At 43.7% G+C, this 20,760-nt stretch overlaps 1 protein-coding gene across 4 annotated transcripts in view; it reads left to right on the forward strand.

Moving 5' to 3' along the window:
- Positions 1-20,558, forward strand: part of ARHGAP10 (Rho GTPase activating protein 10) — a 520,437-nt gene extending 499,879 nt beyond the window's left edge. For 3 of the 4 annotated variants that reach the window (XM_033940409.1, XM_033940432.1, XM_033940423.1), the window contains 2 exons: positions 2,822-2,913; positions 19,552-20,558. In XM_033940409.1, coding sequence (XP_033796300.1) covers positions 2,822-2,913; positions 19,552-19,640 — 181 coding nt within the window. In that variant the 3' untranslated portion in view covers positions 19,641-20,558. The remainder of the gene's footprint in view (positions 1-2,821; positions 2,914-19,551) is intronic. The other variant, XR_004539086.1, reaches the window with a different exon arrangement.
- The last annotated feature ends 202 nt before the right edge of the window (positions 20,559-20,760 follow it).

The raw sequence follows: 20,760 nt of genomic DNA on the forward strand, positions 1-20,760 counted from the left end.
GGGATGCCAGAGATGGATGTAGTGTTATTTATTTATTTATTTATTTTTGTAATCAAACTTGGAGCGTAACCAGCACTAATAAAGTTGCAACGACTGAAAAGTATACTTTGGTTCATCACTAGAGGGCGCAACTTTCTCCTTGAAGAACTCTATACCTCTGAATGACTTTCAAATGTGACGGTTGCAATCCTGAAGTTTGGTTACCAATTTGAATGAGAAGACAGTTCTTTTGTTTGAACTCTAATATTTTTCTGACTTGCACTAGTATTTAACTATTAGTACCCCAGTGACATTATAAAGAGATGGATGTAGGGCAGAAAGTAAAGAGAGAAAAACAGCAAATGGATAAGAAGGCCCTGGAAACACAGTTAAGAGCACAGACAGAAGGAAGTGTAACCAGAGACTGGGTAAAGATGATTAGAAAAATTAAATCACCAGACAACAAAGTAGGGAATATGATTTTACTGCATGAAGAGTCTGGCATCTTGGGGTTTTGTTTGTGTATATTAATACTTTTAGTTTGTGGTTCTCTATTTGCATAGGGGTTATCTGTGTTTTGCATGTGTGACCAAGGCCAGGTGTTCTGATAGGAATGAATGTTGAGAAGCATAGAGTGTGCTTTATATAGTTTAATTTTGTGGTTAACCAATATGTGTTGTTAATAAGATTATATTGTGTGTATATAGGAAAAATGAATAGAAAAATGGTATTACAATTAGTATTATTATTATTATGATGGGGGTGGGGCAGAGCTTGGGAAGGGTCTGGGACAATACTTTTGCCCCCCCCCCCCAAAAAAAAAAAAAAGGTATTCTGCTGCCTATGGGGAGAGCAGAATATCTCTTAGACAGTTCAGGAAGTAGCCTCTAATCAAACAACTTGAGAGCACTGAAAAGAGTCATTCCTTAAAAAAGAGGGGAGGGGCATTTTTAATAAGTTCATAGGGCAAGCATCTAGAGCATAATGAGATTACATAAATTTTGTTTAACAAATGTCAAAAAAAATCTTCAAATCCAATAATACGGATACGGTCTACCGGAATGTCCAACAAAGGAGGTCGAATAGAAGCACAGCCTGTCTCAGCGAAAGTACCCACCTAGGACCTCAACCTCATAATCTTGATTTTGAAAAAAAATTTGCTAATAATCCTGCAGAAGGAAAGTTAGATTGTGAAGGAGGTGATCCCATTAGAGACCTTGTCTAACCCAACTGGTCCACAACACAAAATAGACTCTTAAGTTCTGGGTTATGTCTTCCAATCAGAGAAGAAAAGTATTTCTTTTTTGTTCAACTACGATTGCCTTGTATTCTCTGATGGCATTTTTCTAGAGACGTTTCACATTGGGGCTAGGCTGGTTATTCCAGCGATGTTCAAAGCATCTACATTCCCTTTTCTTCTCTGACAAATTCTCAATGTACTGAGGGGTTAAGTTCTTATGTAGTGTTGTACATTTCAACGGTATCCAAGACCCTAAGTAAATTTGAGGCAGAGCTCTCCAAATCAGCCTGTAAAGATGACTGAAAATCATGGTAACTGTTTATATTTAAAGCAAAATGGTATTTGCGTATATCATGACGATAATTCCAATAGATGATGACGGCGATGTTGTTTTGGTGAGGTAACTGGCTTCAGAGTAGGCTTATTGCTAACTTATTCAGGATGATATATTCCAAATTTTTCTTGAAACTGGTTAAGTTTTGGGAGCTTTGTAGAGGGTTGTTTTGGTTTTTTAACTCAGTATATTATTACCGTATTTTCACGCACATAATGCGCATACGTGTATAACACGCATACGCGTATAGCGCGCGGGAACAAAGCATTGCGGTAAAAAAAAAAAAATCTATATAGCACGCACACGCGTATACCGCGCATGCTGCTATAACCTCCTCCCGCCACCCCCGCTTACTCCCTCTTCTGGCCTGCGAACCGGCATCCTCCCCCTCCCCCCCGCGATCCTACATCCCTCCCGCACCGCAAAGACATCACTTACCCGATTGGGCACCGGCACCAGCACCAATGCACAGGGCTGGGCTGGGCTGGGCTGGGCTGGGCGGTGCGAGGGAGATCCTCCCTCTTCCCTGTGCTGGGCTGGGCTGGGCTGGGCTTTGAGCATTTGCGCATGCTCAAAGCCCAGACTAGCCCAGCACAGGGAAGAGGGAGGATCTCCCTCGCACCGCCCAGCCCAGCCCAGGTGAGGGAGGATCTTCGGGCACTGGCACTGGCACGTCCTGTGCATTGGTGCTGGGGGGGGGAGGATGCCGGTTCGCAGGCTGGCTGGCAGGTGGGAGCTGCTGGACCGCATGAAGGGTGCTGGGGGTGGGAGGATGGAGAGGAGAAGACGCTGAAGATGGGGACGGGGTGGTGAAGAGGATGGTGGTCCAGGGACGGGGCAATGACAGGGACATAATTTTCCCCCGTGTCATTCTCTAGTCCCTAACTCTAATGAAAACTGATCTGGGCCCGGTACTTATATACATAGTTTTGTAGTTTGTTGAAAAAGGCTTTAGTATAGGTATAAATTTCACATTTGGGGTGGGGGGGCAAAACAAAGCAATTGGTCATGATTCGGCCTAGTTAGGTAGCTCAGTGAAACTACCGTGCCCCTGAAGTCTTCAATCTTGAGAAACTGAATCCAGGAAACTGCATTTTTTTGAATTGAACTCCAATAAATACTTTGTGAGAATAAAAGAATGAAACCATCAAGAGAACAAGGAAAGTGATATTTGGTTTGAATTATTCTTGCATTGTCTAATCTGTTAATTATCTATTTACTCCAGAGGGACTGCTAGCTAATACAGTAAATTCCTGTTCTTTTTTCAGTGCTAGTAACCGGAAGGCCAAGGCAGTTTACCCGTGTGAGGCAGAACATAATTCTGAATTATCTTTTCAAGTTGGAGCAGTTTTTGAGGACGGTAGGTATTCTTATATTCTAACTCAGGGGTAGGGAACTCCGGTCCTCGAGAGCCCTATACCAGTCGGGTTTTCAGGATTTCCCCAATGAATATGCATTGAAAATCCTGAAAACCCGACTGGAATACGGCTCTCGAGGACCGGAGTTCCCTACCCCTGTTCTAACTAGTCCTTGCATAAGGACAGTATGACCCAGTGATATTCAGCCTGACATTTGGAAACTATATGTGACTTCCGTGCTCTTTTGCCATAGAATTATTTATATCGTACAAACATTGTGTGGGCCACAGATTAAATATTATGATTAAAAGTAGATGCTATTTTTATTAGGTTTGATTTCATGGTACTATGATTCATTAGATGATGCGGTATATAAACTTAAGGTTTAGATTAGATTAGATTAGATTAGCTATCTGATTCACTAAGGCCTTGGGCAAAGTTTGACTGCATAATTTTAGGGGAGAGAAAGGGATAGAGCAGTCAATTTGACAGAGGAGGTGGTGAACTTTCTCTCCCCAGCAGAGGGGGCACACTTTCTCTCATCCCTGTCTACTCTGTCTCTCACCCACATGCACTCAGACTCTTCCCACCTTCTTAGATGTGGCTCCGGTGCTCTCCCCGTTCTTCAAACCAACCTGTTACTTTCCCTCCAGTGCTGTCCCCTTCGTCCCTTCCATCCCAGGCCAGCCTCTAATCCAGTGGTTCCCAACCCAGTCCTGGAGGACCACCAGGCCAGTCGGGTTTTCAGGATAGCCCTAACGAATATGCATGGAGCAGATTTGCATGCATGCCACTTCCATTATATGCAAATGTCTCTCATGCATATTCATTAGGGCTAGCCTGAAAACCCGATTGGCCTGGTGGTCCTCCAGGACAAGGTTGGGAACCACTGCTCTAATCCACCCAACTGAGGTCAGAACAGCTGCTGCCTCCTTCCATTTTGTGCTTTGCGCTGAAAGCATGACCTCCTCTTGGGAGTGATTTATTGTTCCACATAATTCCACCCTTTCTGTGTCTGAAGAAGAAAAAAGCTTAGTGCATTGGATCCTATGTGATAAAGATTAAGTATAAATTTAAATTCACGTATGAATAAAAGGTGATTTAGAAAGAGCTTTTATAATTTGTTAATGTTTTGAACAGATTTAAAAAGTAATTTTAGCTAGCCAGAAAACACAACTATGAAAATACCGGGGAATAATTTTAGAAAGCCAGTTTTAACATAGTATTGGAGATGACAACAGATAAAAGAGGAAATGAAAAATTGGCTAACACACTTAAACTTCTGGATAAAAAGTCTTAAGTGGGATAAATATAAGAAAGAAATCAAAAATACTTTAAATAAAGGATGTCAGTATGAGCCCTTGATGAACAAACGAAAGCCTATGACTCGGGCATTGTCTCATAGGTAACCAGCACCAGACTGCAGTCTAAATGAGAACTGCCCCATACATCATCTAGTCCATTATGAAATTATCAAACATGTGAATCAAATCACATTCCCAGAAAAACCAAATTGAATCAGACTTATACACCAGGGGAAAAAATGTGAAAAAGGCACAATAAATACATACACTCCCTGGAAACCAACCCAATAATAAATACAATATAAAACGGTACACTCTAATATAATAGTATAAAGTGCAAAGTGATGTATAACAATAAGATATGGATTGAAACTAATGTGCAAAAGAAAAAAATAATAAAAAATTGAATCAATATAACATATAATACAAAGTACAAAATACAAAGTGCAAGTGCTCATCGATAGTTCAAGTTATTGAAAATAGGGAAAAACAATTCAATGGAAAAATAATGACTAGTAAGATCAAGTGTTAGCTAGCAATTCATATTGTTCAAAACAAAAGACTTAATAAAGGCCCACTGACCAAGAATAAGATAATAGGTGAATAAATAAATAAATAAATAACTCAATCCTCAATTCATGTAGGCCCAAAAAATTAGAGAAATGAATAAATAACAATAAATAAGCAAATCCGTATCCTTGACCCTGTAAAAGTTAATAAGTCCTAACACCATATATTCAAAGAAGTCCTTCAATCCACGGCACTGTTCCTTTCAAGAAAAAAATTCATTCACTTGAAGAGAACCTGAGAATGGAACTAAACACTAAAATCAAAAGCACACATGCAGTGACTATACCAATCCATGAATATCATCACTTGGAATACCGAATACCAAATCACATAAAGTCACATCAGACAATTAATATCACCACTCGACAGAGCTCCGTTTCGCCTCTTCATCAGGAGCGGAGATAGCTTGCAAAAGGTGAAAAACCGACATCAGCTGCTTGGGTCTGTCGAACCAAATTTCTTCAGCGTGCAACAATCAAAACGTTCCAGCGTGGGAGTGTGATTTGATTCACATGTTTGATAATTTCATAATGGACTAGATCAGGGGTGCCCAACACGTCGATCGCGATCGACCGGTCGATCGGGAAGGCAACGCGAGTCGATCGCGGAACCCATCCCGGGTTCCGTGATAGACTCGTGTTGCCGTCCCAATCGACCAGCCGATCAGCCTTCCTCTCCCCAAGGTTCCCCACTGGGCATCACTTCACGCACACTCATTCTCGCTGCGCCCTTCCTTGCCCGACTGCCAGAACCCGTCTTCCCTCTCTCGCTTTCTCCCGTAGACACTCTTTGATAGACTGGGGGATGATGTCACTTCCTTCGGGAGAAGGCGGGAGGGAGGTCTAGGGAAGTCACGACACTAGAGAGCTGAGCGCCGGCTGCCCCTGGCGGAATCGACAAGCCAGACTGGAGAAAGGCGGTCGGGAGCAGGAGGTGCTCTACCCAAAAATGCCGGAGCTGCTGCTGCTGCTGTGACGTCTTGAGCCTGAAAATAGGAAGTTGAGGTGGTTCCTATTGGGGGGGAGGGGCTATGCTTTCTTCTAAGTGTCGTGCTAAAAGGAGACTGGAACGGCTCTCATGGAAGACTGGCTTTTTTTCTTTTCCTCGGCCCTGGGCGTCCGGAGATTTGAACCTGCAGAAGACTCACACTGACCAGCATTCCTCTCCCCGACATCAATTCTGACATCGGAAAGGAATTTCTGGGCCAGCCAATCGCTGCCTGGCTAGCCCGGAACTTCCTCTCCGACATCAGAATTGAAGGGGAACAGAATGCTGGTCAGTGCAAGGCTTCTGCATGGAGAGCTTGGGGGGCGGTGGCTTTGAGGCCTGCTCCCCAGTGGCAACAGCAAACCTAGTGGCTTGGGGGAGGGCAGGGAGAAAGAAACAAAGGGGGCAGGCAGGGAGACAAAAGTGGGCATGGAGAGAGAGAGAAAGAACAGGAGGCAGGGAGAAAGAAAGAAAAAGTTGGGGGAGAGAATGAGGTCTGGAAGAGAGAAAGCATATAGGAGGCTGAAAGAAGGGAAGAAATATTGGATGCAGGAGTGGGCTGAAGTCAGAAGATGTCAGAAGAAGTGCAGCCAGAGTGAAGTGAGAAGAAGAAAGTGCAACCAAAGACTCATGAAATCACTAGACAACAAAAGTAGGAAAAATGATTTTATTTTCAATTTAGTGATCAAAATGTGTCTGTTTTGAGAATTTATATCTGCTGTCTATATTTTGCACTATGGCTCCCTTTTACTAAACCGCAATAGCGGTTTTTAGCGAAGGGAGCCTATGAGCGTCGAAAGCAGCGTGGGGCATTCAGCGCAACTCCCTGCGCTAAAAACTGCTATGTGGTTTAGTAAAAAGGGAGGGGCTATATTTGTCTATTTTTGTATGGTTGTTATTGAGGTGACATTGCATAGAGTCATCTGCCTTGACCTCTTTGAAAAAAACCTAGAATATGAATGATAATTAACATTTTCTCTGCCTTTCAGTGTGCTTTGTGGGTTGTTGTTTTTTTTAAATTTTATTGTTGGTAGATCATTTTGACTTGGTCATTTTAAAAGTAGCTCGCAAGCCCAAAAAGTGTGGGCACCCCTGGACTAGATGATGTATGGGGCAGTTCTCATTTAGACTGCAGTCTGGTGCTGGTCACCTATGAGACAACGCCCGAGCCATAGGTTTTCATTTGTTCATCAAGGGCTCATACTGAAGTCCTTTATTTAAAGTATTTTTGATTTCTTTTTTATATTTTTCCCACTTCAGACTTTTTATCCAGGAGTTTAAGTGTGTTAGCCAATTTTTCATTTCCATTTTTAGAATAGTATTGGCTATTATTTAAAGGGTTATATATTATTGTGCTGAACAGATAAGACCCATATATACAACAAACTGGAGAAAATATTTCTTCACTCAATGTGTAATTAAGCTCTGGCATTCATTGGCAGAAAATGTGGTGAAAAGCAGTTAGCTTAGCAGGATTTTAAAAAAAGGTTTGGATAATTTTCTAAAAGAAAAGTCCATAGGTCACATTAAGATGGACGCCAGCTTGTGATGTCCCACAAGGTTCTCCATTGTCCCCGATTCTTTTCAACATCTATATGACTACATTAAAAAATTATAAATTAAGTTCCATTGAAACAATGTTTACTTATGCTAACGATATTTTCATCTTGTTAGAAGTTAATTCCAATCTGAGTAACTTTACATCCAATATAAATTCTTGCATTTCTAAATTACAATCTTGGTCATCTCAGGTTCAAATGAAGCTCAATGCAGCAAAGACAAAATTACTGTGGTTTAGCCCGGAAACTGGAAATTTACCAAATTTACCGGTGATACTTTCAATATTGAATCATCTTCCAAAGTATTGGGTGGTGCTCTAGATTCTTCTCTCTCATTCCAATGTCAGGTTCATCTTGTCAAAAAATGTTTCTTTAGACTTCACATGTTGAGAAAAGTTCACCATCTATTTCATCAATATCATTTCGCAGTATTGGTTCAAGCTATCATCCTGGCACAGTTGGATCATTGCAACTCTGTCTATGTGGGATTAAGTAAAGGAAATGAGAAACGGCTATAGTTGATTCAAAATACTGCAGCCAGACTGATCTTGGGAAAAAAGAAATTTGATCACATGTCACCTCTGTTGAGGAAACTTAATTGGCTTCCCTTTAGATTGAGAATTTGATTTAAATGTGCCTGCATCGTAAATAAGATTTTGTCTATCTCTTCAGATCTTTCACAAAACCTTGAAAATGGACTTGTTCCAACATTTTTTTAGGTAATAGTTCTGAGTGTTAATAGTTTCCTGTTTTGTAATCTAATTATGTAAACTGAATCGAGCTCTTAACTTTAGGAGATGATTCGGTATATAAGTCTAAGATTTAGTTTAGTTTAGATTAGATTAGAAGATGGACTGGGAAAATCCACTGCTTATTTCTAGAATAAGCAGCATTAAATCTGTTTTATTCTTTTGGAATCTTGCCAGGTGCTTGTGACCTGAATTGGCTACTGTTGGAAACAGAATACTGGGTATGATGAACCTTCGGTCTGTACCAGTATAGCAACTCTTAGAAGATCTCAGACTGAGCAGGCTGACCATACGAAAACTAGGAATGTCTACAACATTTTATCAAAATGAAAACCCAGAGGAAGAACACCTCAAAACCAAATTCTATATTAGTTCTTCAAGTGAGCATTGAGGGAGATACAGAATCCACTCACACAATTGTATCATTATAAATAATAATTTAGTGAATTCAGAAGTTCTCCGTGAGAGTTGCATAAATCAGATAAATGCTGAGCGTTCAATACTTATGTCATGCAAGAGCACAAGACTCAATGCAGCACACCATCACAGGATCTTCCTTGGTGTATAATGATAGTGTAGAGTGTAAACCCACTCAAATAATAATATAAACAAGTAAATAATAATGGAATGAGTAGAGACCAATCTCAAAAGTGCTACAACACTGCACAATCTGCTAAGAGTACAAAAATGAAAAACTTATCTTGCGCTGGAAAATGTTGCCATACTTGAATTTGCAGCTTCTGGTTCTACTGAGCTCGGTTTCAAGACAACCCCTTCATCAGGAACCTCCAAAAGATGCTTGAACAATAACTCTTGGTTTTAAAGTAGAATTTTCAGCATTAACCAACAGCGGGATGGCGGTGGAGGAGGATCCATCATATGCTAAAGATGCGATGGGAAAGATAGGAAGAAAACCATGGGAAATCCAAGCGAGGACAGCATATTGATGAGTAGGTGGTAATTTACCATGTCAAAAGCTACAGATATATCAAGAAGGATGAGGATGGAGTAGAGGTCTTTGCAGTTGGCCAGGAGCAAGTCATTGGAGACTTTCGTAAGAGCAGTTTCTGTAGAATGAAGAAGGCGAAAGCCTTATTGAAGCGGGTCAAGGATAGTTTGACTTTCTTTCAAGTCAAGACAATGACAGTGAACAGCATGTTCAAGTAGCTTGGATAAGAAAGGGAGGAAGAAGACAGTTTGATAGTTGGAAGGGCAGGTAGGGTCCAGCGAGAGTTTTTTTGAGGAGTGGTGTAACAATGACATGTTTGAAGGCATGGGGCACAGTTGCGATGGAGAGTTATAGGTTGAGGGTATAGTATATAGAGGGGATGACAATAGAAACATGATGGCAGATAAAGGTCAAATGGCCCATCTAGTCTGCCCATCCGCAGCAACCATTATTTCTTTCTCTGAGAGATCCCACGTGTCTATCCCAGCCCCTTTTAAATTCAGACACAGTCTGTCTCCACCACCTCTTCTGGGAGACTGTTCCATGCATCTGCCACCCTTTCTGTAAAAAAGTAGATGGGTGGGGACGGGATCAGAGAAATAGGTGGCGAATTTGGAGAAGGTGATAAAATATGTAGTTTTTCAGGAAAGAAAGATAAGGTGGCAAGGGATCAAGGGGGGATTGGTAGATCAGGCTGGTGGGTGGATGGGGGGGGGTTTCAGTTGAGAACTCAAGGTTGATTTTGTGACCCTTATTGTAGAAGTACTCAGCCATAGTCTGGGAGGAGAGTGACAGAGGAGTTGGAGATGGGCGGACCTTGAGTAAGGGGTTTAGTGTGGCAAAGAGGCAGCGAGGGTTGAAGCTGGGAGAATCAGGCAGGTGTAGTAATCTTGTTTGGCAAGTGAGAGAGTGGATTGGAAAGAGGTCAGGAGGAATTTGAAATGAATAACATCAGCATGAGTACAGGATTTGAGCCAGAGCCGTTAAGCAGACCTGTAGTGGATTTTAGAGTTTAGCCGGGGTTTGGGGCACCTTACATAGAGTGGGATAGGGGGAGCAAGGATATTTAGAACAGAGGAGAAGTTGGTGTTATAGGAGGAGACAGCCTCGTTTACAGACATGTTTATCATAGTGGTAGAGAGGAGGAGTGAAACAGCAGTGGAGAGAGCGCCGAGGTTGATAACCTGAAGATTCCTAAATGTACAGGAGGAAATTGGCCAGGGTTGGGGGGAGGGGGCGGGATTGTGAAGGTTATCAGATGAAGGTCAGAGAGGGGAAGGACTGCCGTGGAAAAATTAGTGATTTCTTCTTCTTAGATGATGAATTAGGACAAGAGTTAACAGTTTGAGAACAAAGTTGTGCATTTTATAACACTAATGTTGTGACTGGAAGCAGTAATAATATAACAACAATAATATACAGCTGTCAAGAAAAATTACAGTGTATAAGCCCCTTTGGCTATCTCTTGCACCTAAGAAATCAAGGTATAATCTCTTGGCTGTTTAATCCTTTAATTGGCAGATGGTGAAACGGCTGCTTTAAGTAACTTGATGTTGAACAAGAGCAACAGTGCCAAGTAACAGGCATTTGGAGATGCAGATCTCCCATAAGAGCCTTTTAGGAAATACATGTTGCTTCTGAGCAACAAGGCCCAATAACCGGCTAAGCTCAATGAGCTGAAATACCAGCAAGAGTGTGGAAATGGCTAAATTGACAAGAAGAGTTTTGTATAGGAAATTGGTTTAGGTTGACGGCTCTGAACAGTTGTCCTTCCCCTCTGTGTCCCACCGTCTCTGCTAGTCTGGGTGAACATCTCATCCGTCAATGACACAAGGGATGGAATGCTCCTCATCACTTTTTGAAACATCATCTTGTACAGTTTCAGGTTCTGTTCCGCAGTTCTAGAACTGTTTTATTTCTATAACTGGAGAAGGTTTAATTACAGAGGTTTCTTCAAACACCGTTGTTGTTGTTGGGTTTTTTTAATGATCTGTATATACCTCTGCAAAAGCTCAAGACTAATGTTAGTGCAGGCTGCTTGATGTTTGAAGCTGTAGAGAGCAGGGAAGCGCTAGCAGCTCTCAGATTCAGGAATCGGGATCAGGCTGTGCCTCATTTTGGTCACTCTTCTTTGAACCTTTTCTATTTCTGCTATGTTTTGGGTTTTATTTATTTTTGACAAATGTCTAAAGGCCCACCAATACACACTGGAAAATATTACAAAGTGAATCAAATTCATCCTTACCCACAACTGCTTTCTCCTCAATAATCGAGAGAACAAGTCTCCCCTGACCCAAGAAAGGGGGTAAGGGGAAGAGACAGCCCAACAAAGCACACCTAATAGATATTTAAAGTGAATGGGAAGCCCTCAGTTTCACAGCCTGCAGTGAGGAATAAACCCCTAATGCACCAGCTGTCACAGTCATACACCCAGAAGGATATTATCCACTGTTCCCTCTAAGCTGTGCGCTTGTGCGCACGCACACAACTTGCCGAACCCACCCACACAAATTAAAATAGCGCACACAAAAAAATAAATTTTTGCCTAAAATGATTTTCACTGCTAAAATGAAATGTTGCAGAAGACCAGCTGTTCCGATTTACCATTTATCACATTTATTGAAGCGCTATAATATAAATTTTAAGTCATTCACGTGATTCCATTATTTTTGGCAGTTGAACTTGACACGTCACGTGCCCCATAGGGCCATAGCCTATGGCCCATAGGATATGAAACACTTCCGATTCTTTGACTTCCTGAAGTTCCGCCATATTGTTTATTTCGTGGAATCGTAGTGTGCAGCGTGGTATTGCGGTTGTATAACTATATTCATTTATTAAATTGCAACCAGATATAACTCTTAAAATGTCTAAACCGCGAATGGTGAAAAGTGTAAAATGCAAGAGAGCTGCAACAGCTTTTAGGTCTGAATGGCTTGAAGAAATTGTTGAAATGGAGACACCGGAATCTCAAAATACAATGCATGTTTGACTCTGTGAAATATTTACCTATGATGAAGACGATGGAGTTGTGTGTTGTTATTGTCAAGATGCCAAAATAACTGGAAAATTCTCTACTGGAAAAATATTGGATGATGTTTAGAAACTGGACTTTCTGAATCGCCATCTATCAATTAAATCTCATACCGACAGTATTAGGAAACTCAGAAGTAAAAATCCGAATTTAAGAGGGGGACTGGTTAACATGTTGCTTGAAAGCTCAACCAAAAAAGAAAACAGGCAAATTAGTAATGAACGGAAACGTTCCAGTCCTGATTAAATTAAGGTTCTTGTCGACAGTGTTGTGCTGGCCATTAAGATGAATATCTCAATGCTCTCTGTTCAAGATATCAATGAGCATATGGCGAAGTATGTTAGTATACCTGATAGCTGGAGAAGCAAAAACTATGCATTTGAATTTCTTGGAATTATCAATGGCATTGTGCAAGATGATCGTATGGCAGACATTAAATTAGCAACGTATCATACGTTAACTGTTGATGAAAGCACAGACATTTCTTTCAACAAGTACTTAATACTCTACTTTAAGTATCGGCCAGTCAATTCAAATGAGTATAGGACATCATTTGGTGGGATGCTACATTTGGAAGCATGTGATGCTACATCAATAGTAACAGCAATTAGGGAATTCTATAGGAAACATGAACTTGACCTGAATAAAATGGTTATGTTCACCTCTGATGGTGCCTCTGTTATGTTGGGCAAAATAGATGGTGTTGCAGCACAGCTGAGAAAAGACATTCCACATTTAGTGCAGCAACATTGTGTTGCACATCGGGAAGATTTGGGACTTTCTGATTCATGGAAAGAAGTAAAATTGATGAAAGTAGTAGAAACTGTAATGAGAACTGTGTACACGGTGTTCTGTCGGTCTTCTACTAAACGATGCAAATTTCAAGAAATAGCAGATGCATCTGAAAGTGAATCAATTGCTTTCAGACCTCTGAATGAAGTGTGCTGGTTATCTAGACACTTTGCACTTAAAGCAATTTGAAATTATTATCCCCTGTTAAAATATTTTGAAGAAGACAAAGATAATGATCCTATTGCAAAGTACTGCTATATGAAGCTGAACAGTGAACAATTTCATATTACACTTGAAAGTTTTGAATGATGTCTTATCAGAACTGGCTTCCTTAACCATGGCATTTCAAAAACGTGGTTTGACACCATTGGAAGCTTATTATCTTGCACAGGGTAAATTGAACAAACTTTGAATGCAATACTTAGGCGACAAGGTTAAGTGGAGTGATAAAGTCAACAGTCTTCTTGACAACAGGATGAGGTCTGGAGAAAAAGTTTCAATGGATACTATTTCCATATTAACCTTCATCAACATCCTATGTTTGCATCTGGGTGAAAGATTTCCTGAAAATGAAGTTGAGGAATGGTTTGCTTTTGACTGTACAGCAATATCACAATGCGACTTTGACTTCGGATATGGACATATCAGATTTCTTTGTTTAAAGTATAAACAATTTCTTCCGGAGGAAAGTGTTATTATTCAGCAATACAATGACTTTAAATTCCTTGTTGCAGAAAAAATCAACAGCAATCTGATAAACAGCTTTCCAGATATGACGAAATTTGCATTTCAGAATGATCAATTTGCAGATTTAGCAAAATTGATGGACATTGGTGCCACATTCTTAGCATCTAGTTCAGATTGTGAGCGTGGTTTTAGTCTAATGAACAATTTGAAGACTAAACAAAGGAATCGTTTACATTTAGAGCATTTGGAAATGCTGTTGCGTGTTAAGAGTCACCTTCAAGATGGAGGCTCAACAGATCTTGACAGAATTTATTCGGATTGGATAAATATGAAAGATCGCAGGGAGAAACTTTGAAAACTAAGTTGCTGTTATTTTCTAAATTTTAAGTATAAAGTACAATGATACCTTATTTATAAGTAGCGCTCAATGAAACATTTCAATGAAACATAATTTATGTTTATTAAAATGAGACTATAAGTTATATAAAGTGTAACTAACATAAAGTGTAACTAAAATTACATTGTGTTTTTGTTAATTCAGACTAAACTCAAAGACCTGCCCATAAATGCCCATAACTGAACTCCGGGCCCTCTGGCAATCATTTTTATAGCGCACACAAATTTAGTTTTTCTTTAAAATGCGCACAGATGAAATTTTTGGTGCACATAGCCTATAAAAAATTAGAGGGAACATTGGTATTATCTGTGAAACATCCCCGGGCTGACCCAAGTGAAACTTTGATGTGAATTAACTAGTGCACAAACTGGTGTGCTAAAAGTGAAATAATTAAATAAGCAAAACAATAAGCTAGTTAGGCTGTCTCTGCCTCTCATCCAAGGGTACAGCAGCGTCCAAAATCGTCCAAGCCAGCACAATCACAAGCTGAACGTAGTTAATAAGGTACTTAGCTTCTCCTTAGGAATCTGGAGCATAAACTGAACCCGTCCAATGGGGCTCCGTTTCGAGGGAAAAAACCCCTTCTTCAGGAACCAGCTCTGCTATCACTGTACACTCTCAAAAAGGCAGCAAGTGTGGTAAGGCAAAGTTGAAAATGGCGCTGACCAAAGATGAACGCCTCCAGAAATTTAAACTGCAGGACGTCTGACATCAGACGTTAAAATACTAAAACCGGGAAGTTTAAAACACCTGGAAGGACTGACAAGTGTGTGGCGCAGTGGTTAAAGCTACAGCCTCAGCACCCTGGGGTTGTGGGTTCAAACCCACGCTGCTCCTTGTGACCCTGGGCAAGTCACTTAATCCCCCCATTGCCCCAGGTACATTAGGTAGATTGTGAGTCCGCCGGGACAGACAGGAAAAAATGCTTGAGTACCTGAATAAATCCATGTAAACCATTCTGAGCTCCCCTGGGAGAACAGTATAGAAAATTGAATAAATAAATAAATAAATAATAACCCAGGATTCTGAATTTGAAATGATTCTCACGTGCATTACAACTATAATAGCACCGTGAGGAGAATTATATTATGAAGTGTTTTGAAAATGGACTGACTAACTTGAATTGCTAAAACGGAGTTTTTGTAGACCAAGGATGTTTTCCTCTATGATACCGTGTTTCCCCGATGATAAGGCAGGGCCATCAAATAAGGCAGCCCCCCCTTTTTAGAAAAAAATGTAAAATAAGGCACCCCCCCACAAATAAGCCACCCACCGATACCTGCGCTTACCCGAATCGGGTGGTACGCTGGGTGACTCCGTGTGGTTCCTCCGTCTACCTATTTGCCTCCATGGCTGCGTGCCGCACCTCGTCATGAAGTGAAGAGGAGGAAGTGACAGGACTGCAGCGCGCGCTCGTGACTCCGCGCCAGGAAACACAGGCAGCTTCCCTCATCCCTCCCTACAAAATTTTTTTTACATAGTTCCCCCCCCCCCGATGTCCGATTCACCCCCCGCAGGACCGCTCGCACACATCCGCACCCCCACCCCGAAGGACCGCCGACTCCCCGACACGATCGGGGCAAAAAGGAGCCCAAGCCCTCTTGCCCCGTCGATTCCCCAACTCCCCGACAATATCGGGCCAGGAGGGAGCCCAAGTCCTCCTGGCCCTGGTGACCCCCCCCCCCGCTAGTTGTTCGGGCCAGGAGGGAGCCCAAACCCTCCTGCCCTCGACGCAAACCCCCCTCCCCCCAACGACCGCCCCCCCCAAGAACCTCCGACCGCCCCCCCAGCCGACCCGCGACCCCCCTGGCCGACCCCCACGACACCCCCAACCCCCTTCCCCGTACCTTTCTGTAGTTGGCCGGACAGACGGGAGCCAAACCCGCCTGTCCGGCAGGCAGCCAACGATGGAATGAGGCCGGATTGGCCCATCCGTCCCAAAGCTCCGCCTACTGGTGGGGCCTAAGGCGCCTGGGCCAATCAGAATAGGCCCGGGAGCCTTAGGTCCCTCCTGAGGGCGGGGCCTGAGGCACATGGGCCAAACCCGACCATGTGCCTCAGGCCCTGCCCCCAGGAGGGACCTAAGGCTCCCGGGCCTATTCTGATTGGCCCAGGCGCCTTAGGCCCCACCAGTAGGCGGAGCTTTGGGACGGATGGGCCAATCCGGCCTCATTCCGTCGTTGGCTGCCTGCCGGACAGGCGGGTTTGGCTCCCGTCTGTCCGGCCAACTACAGAAAGGTACGGGGAAGGGGGGTGGGGGTGTCGTGGGGGTCGGCCAGGGGGGTCGGGTCGGCTGGGGGGCGGGCAGAGGTTCTTGGGGGGGGGGGTCGTTGGGGGGGGGGGGGTTTGCGTCGAGGGCAGGAGGGCCTGGGACCCCTCCTGCCCGTAATGTAGTGCGGGGTGGGGTTAGGGGGTCGCCGTGGCCAGGAGGATTTAGGCTCCCTCCTGGCCCGAACAACTAGGGGGGGGTCGCCAGGGCCAGGAAGACTTGGGCTCCCTCCTGGCCCGATATTGTCGGGGAGTTGGGGAGTCGGCGGGGCAAGAGGGCTTGGGCTCCCTTTTGCCCCGATCGTGTCGGGGAGTTGGCGGGGCAAGAGGGGAAGCAGCAGGACACCGGTAGGAGCTTCTACATGATGGGGGGGGGGGGTCGGGAGGCTGTGGGGGTGCGAGCGGTCCTGCGGGGGGGGATGAATCGGATGTCGGGGGGGGGGGCATCAGGCTTTCAGGGTGGGGACAGGACTTCAAGGGGGAGAGGAGAGTCGGGGCGGGCGAAAGAAGAGTCGGGGTGGCCAGAGGAGAGTCGGGGCGGGCGACTGGAGAGTCGGAGACATTGTCTGGTTATGCTGGTTTGTAATGACAACTACCGTTATTACCATTATCTGTTTTTTTTCAACAATAACTGTGTACTGTAGTCTTCTTCATGGGTAAATAAGGCATCCCCCTGAAAATAAGCCCTAGAGCATATTTTGGCCTTCCAAAAAAAATAAGACAGTGTCTTACCATCGGGGAAACAGGGTAGCTGTTAAGCAATCATAGAGTTTTTCCAAGTGATAAGTATCCTTGGAAGAAACTGAGGCTTTTTCTCCGTGTGAAATTAGAAACCCTATCTAACTAGTAGTCCCTGGTTTTGGTTATTTTTTGAATATTATTTTGGTGATTTATTCTATATTTCACTTACATATTCTGATACTGTCACTTTTTGCTCATACTGTCCTGAGGAGGAAGGTTCTGGCCTTTGAAAGCTAGTCAAGAAATATATTGTTTATCCAATAAAAAAAACGGTATCATCTTATTTTTCTTTTAGTATGTCTTGTACCAACAGGACATAAATTGGACATACAGTTCAGTAATAGATAACCACAACTGTCAAAATATGGTCAATTGTTTTGAGTTTATTAATCACAATTCAGTAAAAAAGAAATCCTATATAATAAAGAGCTAGCCGCGCATGCGCACTCCTTTTTGCGTGTTCTGTGCGCTGTAGGTCTGTGGCTGCAGGAGTGCGCATGCGCGAGTCCCCAGCCTTGACCGCGGCTTGAGGCGGCCGACAGGAGCGGGGGATGGCGGGAGGAGGGCTCATGGTCCTGCCGCCGCTGCCGCTCCTGTTCACAGCGGCCTGCACGTCGCCGACTCCCCCACTCCTGCAAAAACCGCTACCGCTCCTGTTCTTCCCCTCCCTCCAGTCACCGCTGCCATTCCTATTTAAAACGGCCTGCTGAGGTTCGCGGCCGGCTGTAGCGAACCTCGCAGGCCGCTCTCCACATGGTAGCACGTTCCCTCTGACGCGATCGCATCAGAGGGAACATGCTACTGAGGTGGACAGCGGCCTGTGAGGTTCTCTACAGCCGGCCGCGAACCTCAGCAGGCCGTTTTAAATAGGAATGGCAGCAGTGACAGGAACCATGGATGGAGGGAGGGGAAGAGGAAAAAGAAGGGCCATGGAGCAGGCAGGAAAGGTGGCTGCTTTGGGGGGAGGGGTGTGCTGGAGGGGAAGAGGAAAAAGAAGGGCCATGGAACAGGCAGGAAAGGGGGCTGCTTTGGGGGGAGGGGTGTGCTGGAGGGGAAGAGGAAAAAGAAGGGCCATGAAGCAGGCAGGAAAGGGGGCTGTTTTGGTGGGAGGGTTGTGCTGAGTGCAGACAGCAATCATGGGAGGGGAGGAACAAAAGGAGGCCATGGAGCAGGTAGATATTGCAGAACAGGGGGAGAGGGAAAGGGAGCTGCTTTGGCAAGCAGGGGGGCCAGGGAGACAGACAGAAAGAAAGACGGACAGACAGGGGACCAGGGAGAGACACAGACACAAAGAATGACAGATAGGCAGACAGCGTCCAAAGAGAGAGAGACAAATTTAAAAAACCTAGACGTACAGACATCTACTCTGGGTAGCGGAAGGAAGGCAGTACGGAGTGCTGCTGGAAGTGGCTGCTGGGAGGAGGACTTCGAGACACAGAAGACTGTCCCCAAAGCCCCTGCGGAGAGTTGGGCCAACCTCTCCTTCCTCACCGACGCCGAAGAAGCTGCAGGCCCCGCTCCCTCTCGCGCTCTGAGCATTCACAATTGGCTGAAGGGTGTCGTGCCAGTGCTGCAGGTACAGGGGGATGCTTTTGTTGGAGAGGTGTGCTGGGGGGTAGACGGCTTTGCTGGGGGGGAGGGGGAAGACACAAGGGGGTCAGGGAGAGAGGGAAAGGGGGCTGCTTTGGGGGAAGGGGGATGTTGGGGCCAGACAGCTTTGCTCTGGGGGGGGGGATGACACAAGGACACAGACACAAACAATGACACACAGGGGGCCAGTGAGACAGACAGACAGGAAGACATTCAGGCAGCGTCCAAGGAGAGACAGCCAGCGTCTAAGGAGAGACAGCCAGTGTCCAAGGAGAGAAAAACAAATAAACATAGACAGATAGACAGCAGCCAAGGGGAGAGAGAGAAAGAAAGAAAGACAGACACATACATCTATTCTAGCACCCGTTAATGTAACGGGCTTAAAGACTAGTAAAAAGATAATTCTTATACAAGTTCATCCAGGACCTCATAACAAATCAATATGTATTTCAGCAAATGTTATAGTGTCAAAAACTGAGTTGTTTCTGAACCATAGCTGCATCTGTAATGATGCAAACTATTTTTTTTTTTTTTTGCTTCTGAGGACTTCATACATTTTTAGAATTTGTTTGCAACCTTTAGTGCTTGCAGTATCTTTCCTGTGACTAAACATGGCAAAATAGCGTTTTGGCATGATCCTTGTGAAAACAATTGTAATACAGAATATGGTTTGCATTTTGGTGGGGAAGACTGGAAGTAGAGAATGATACAGGGACAAATATTTCCCCCATCCCCGCGGGAACTCATTTTCCTGTCCTGTCCTGGTGCGTTCTTTTCCTGTCCCTGCCCCATTCCTCCTTCATCTGCACAAGCCTCAAACACTTTGAAAAACATAAGTATATGAGGCTTGTGCGGTTAAGGCAGAGCTTACAGTGACAAAACTCACGGGAACAGAGAAATTGAGTCACTGCGGGGACATGGAAAAATTTGTTCCGTGTCATTCTTCAACTGAAAGTGAGAAACAAAAATCATGCGATTAAAAGAGAGCATTAAAATTTTTTTTTTATTTGCAGTGCAAGAATCAAGAGAGCCAGGATGGCTGGAAGGAACATTAAATGGAAAGAGAGGACTTATTCCAGAGAATTATGTCCAGTTTCTTTAGCCAAGTGCATTTAATGCCAAGATGGTGTACATGGTATCCATGGATATGTGTTGCAGTCACTTTCTTGTGTGGCTGTCTTTTAGATCATCTACCAGCCTGACAGTGGGATGAAAATACTCATCTGCAGGACACACCAAGTTCTTAAGGGCAAGACAGCAAAACACTTAATTTACAAAGAGTGTGGTACAGTTCGTCAGGATGTGACCTAGCCGTTTTGTTTATGGTTGATTGCACAGCGATGATAAATCAAATAAGGCATTTTGCTCAGTCTGTCACTAAAATAAGCATCTGGAGGTCCTGGACTCTGACTGTCCCTCCTTTCCCCCCCCCCCCCCCACTATTTTTTCACAATTCAGAATATCTCACTCCAGGCAATCGAAGGGTTAAAGAGCACACCGGAACATGTGTCTCTATAGCTAATGAAGATGTTCCTGGAGAGCATGAAACCCAGACTGCGGCGGCAGAGCCTCTGCATATTGCCCATTTGCCTCCCTACCAGTGCCCCCCACCCACCCCCGTCATGATTTCTGGCAGTGCCTTCACTTCTGGGCTTATGTCACGCCCTTTCTGTGGGAAAAGAACGGAAAAAGTTCATTTGTAAAATAAACGATAGATTGTATTGGCAAGCACCAAAGAACTAGTCAGGAAGAGCTGCGAATACAAAAGTAAATTAATGCAAGGAAACCAAGAAACTATAATATTAAATTCATTTAACTTGTGCCGTTGTGTTTTTTTTTTTTTTAATTATTGTCATTTTTCAGCATTATTGTTATATTTTCCAACAATAGACTATGAATATAATGTATTTGTTTCTACAATGTACCAGGCTGTTTTTAGAATATGACCTTGCCAACAACAACAACAAAAATATATATATATTTCACTGTAAATGAAATAAAAATTTTATTTTCCATTTCACTTGATAACTGTTAATGATTGTTGTTTGAGGCAGGGGGTAAGAAGAGGTAACCCATGCCCTGAGTGGTGAGAACCAGGGTGTCAGGACCAGGGTGGGGACTGGAATAATCCTGGAAGCTGAATAAACAGTTTTTAGAGTTTTACCAATAGCTCAGCCAAGCCCAGATATTATGTCTGAACCAACGGTTTACTAAATCGCTCT

Source organism: Geotrypetes seraphini, chromosome 1 (assembly GCF_902459505.1).
Source record: "Geotrypetes seraphini chromosome 1, aGeoSer1.1, whole genome shotgun sequence".
NCBI lineage: Eukaryota > Metazoa > Chordata > Amphibia > Gymnophiona > Dermophiidae > Geotrypetes > Geotrypetes seraphini.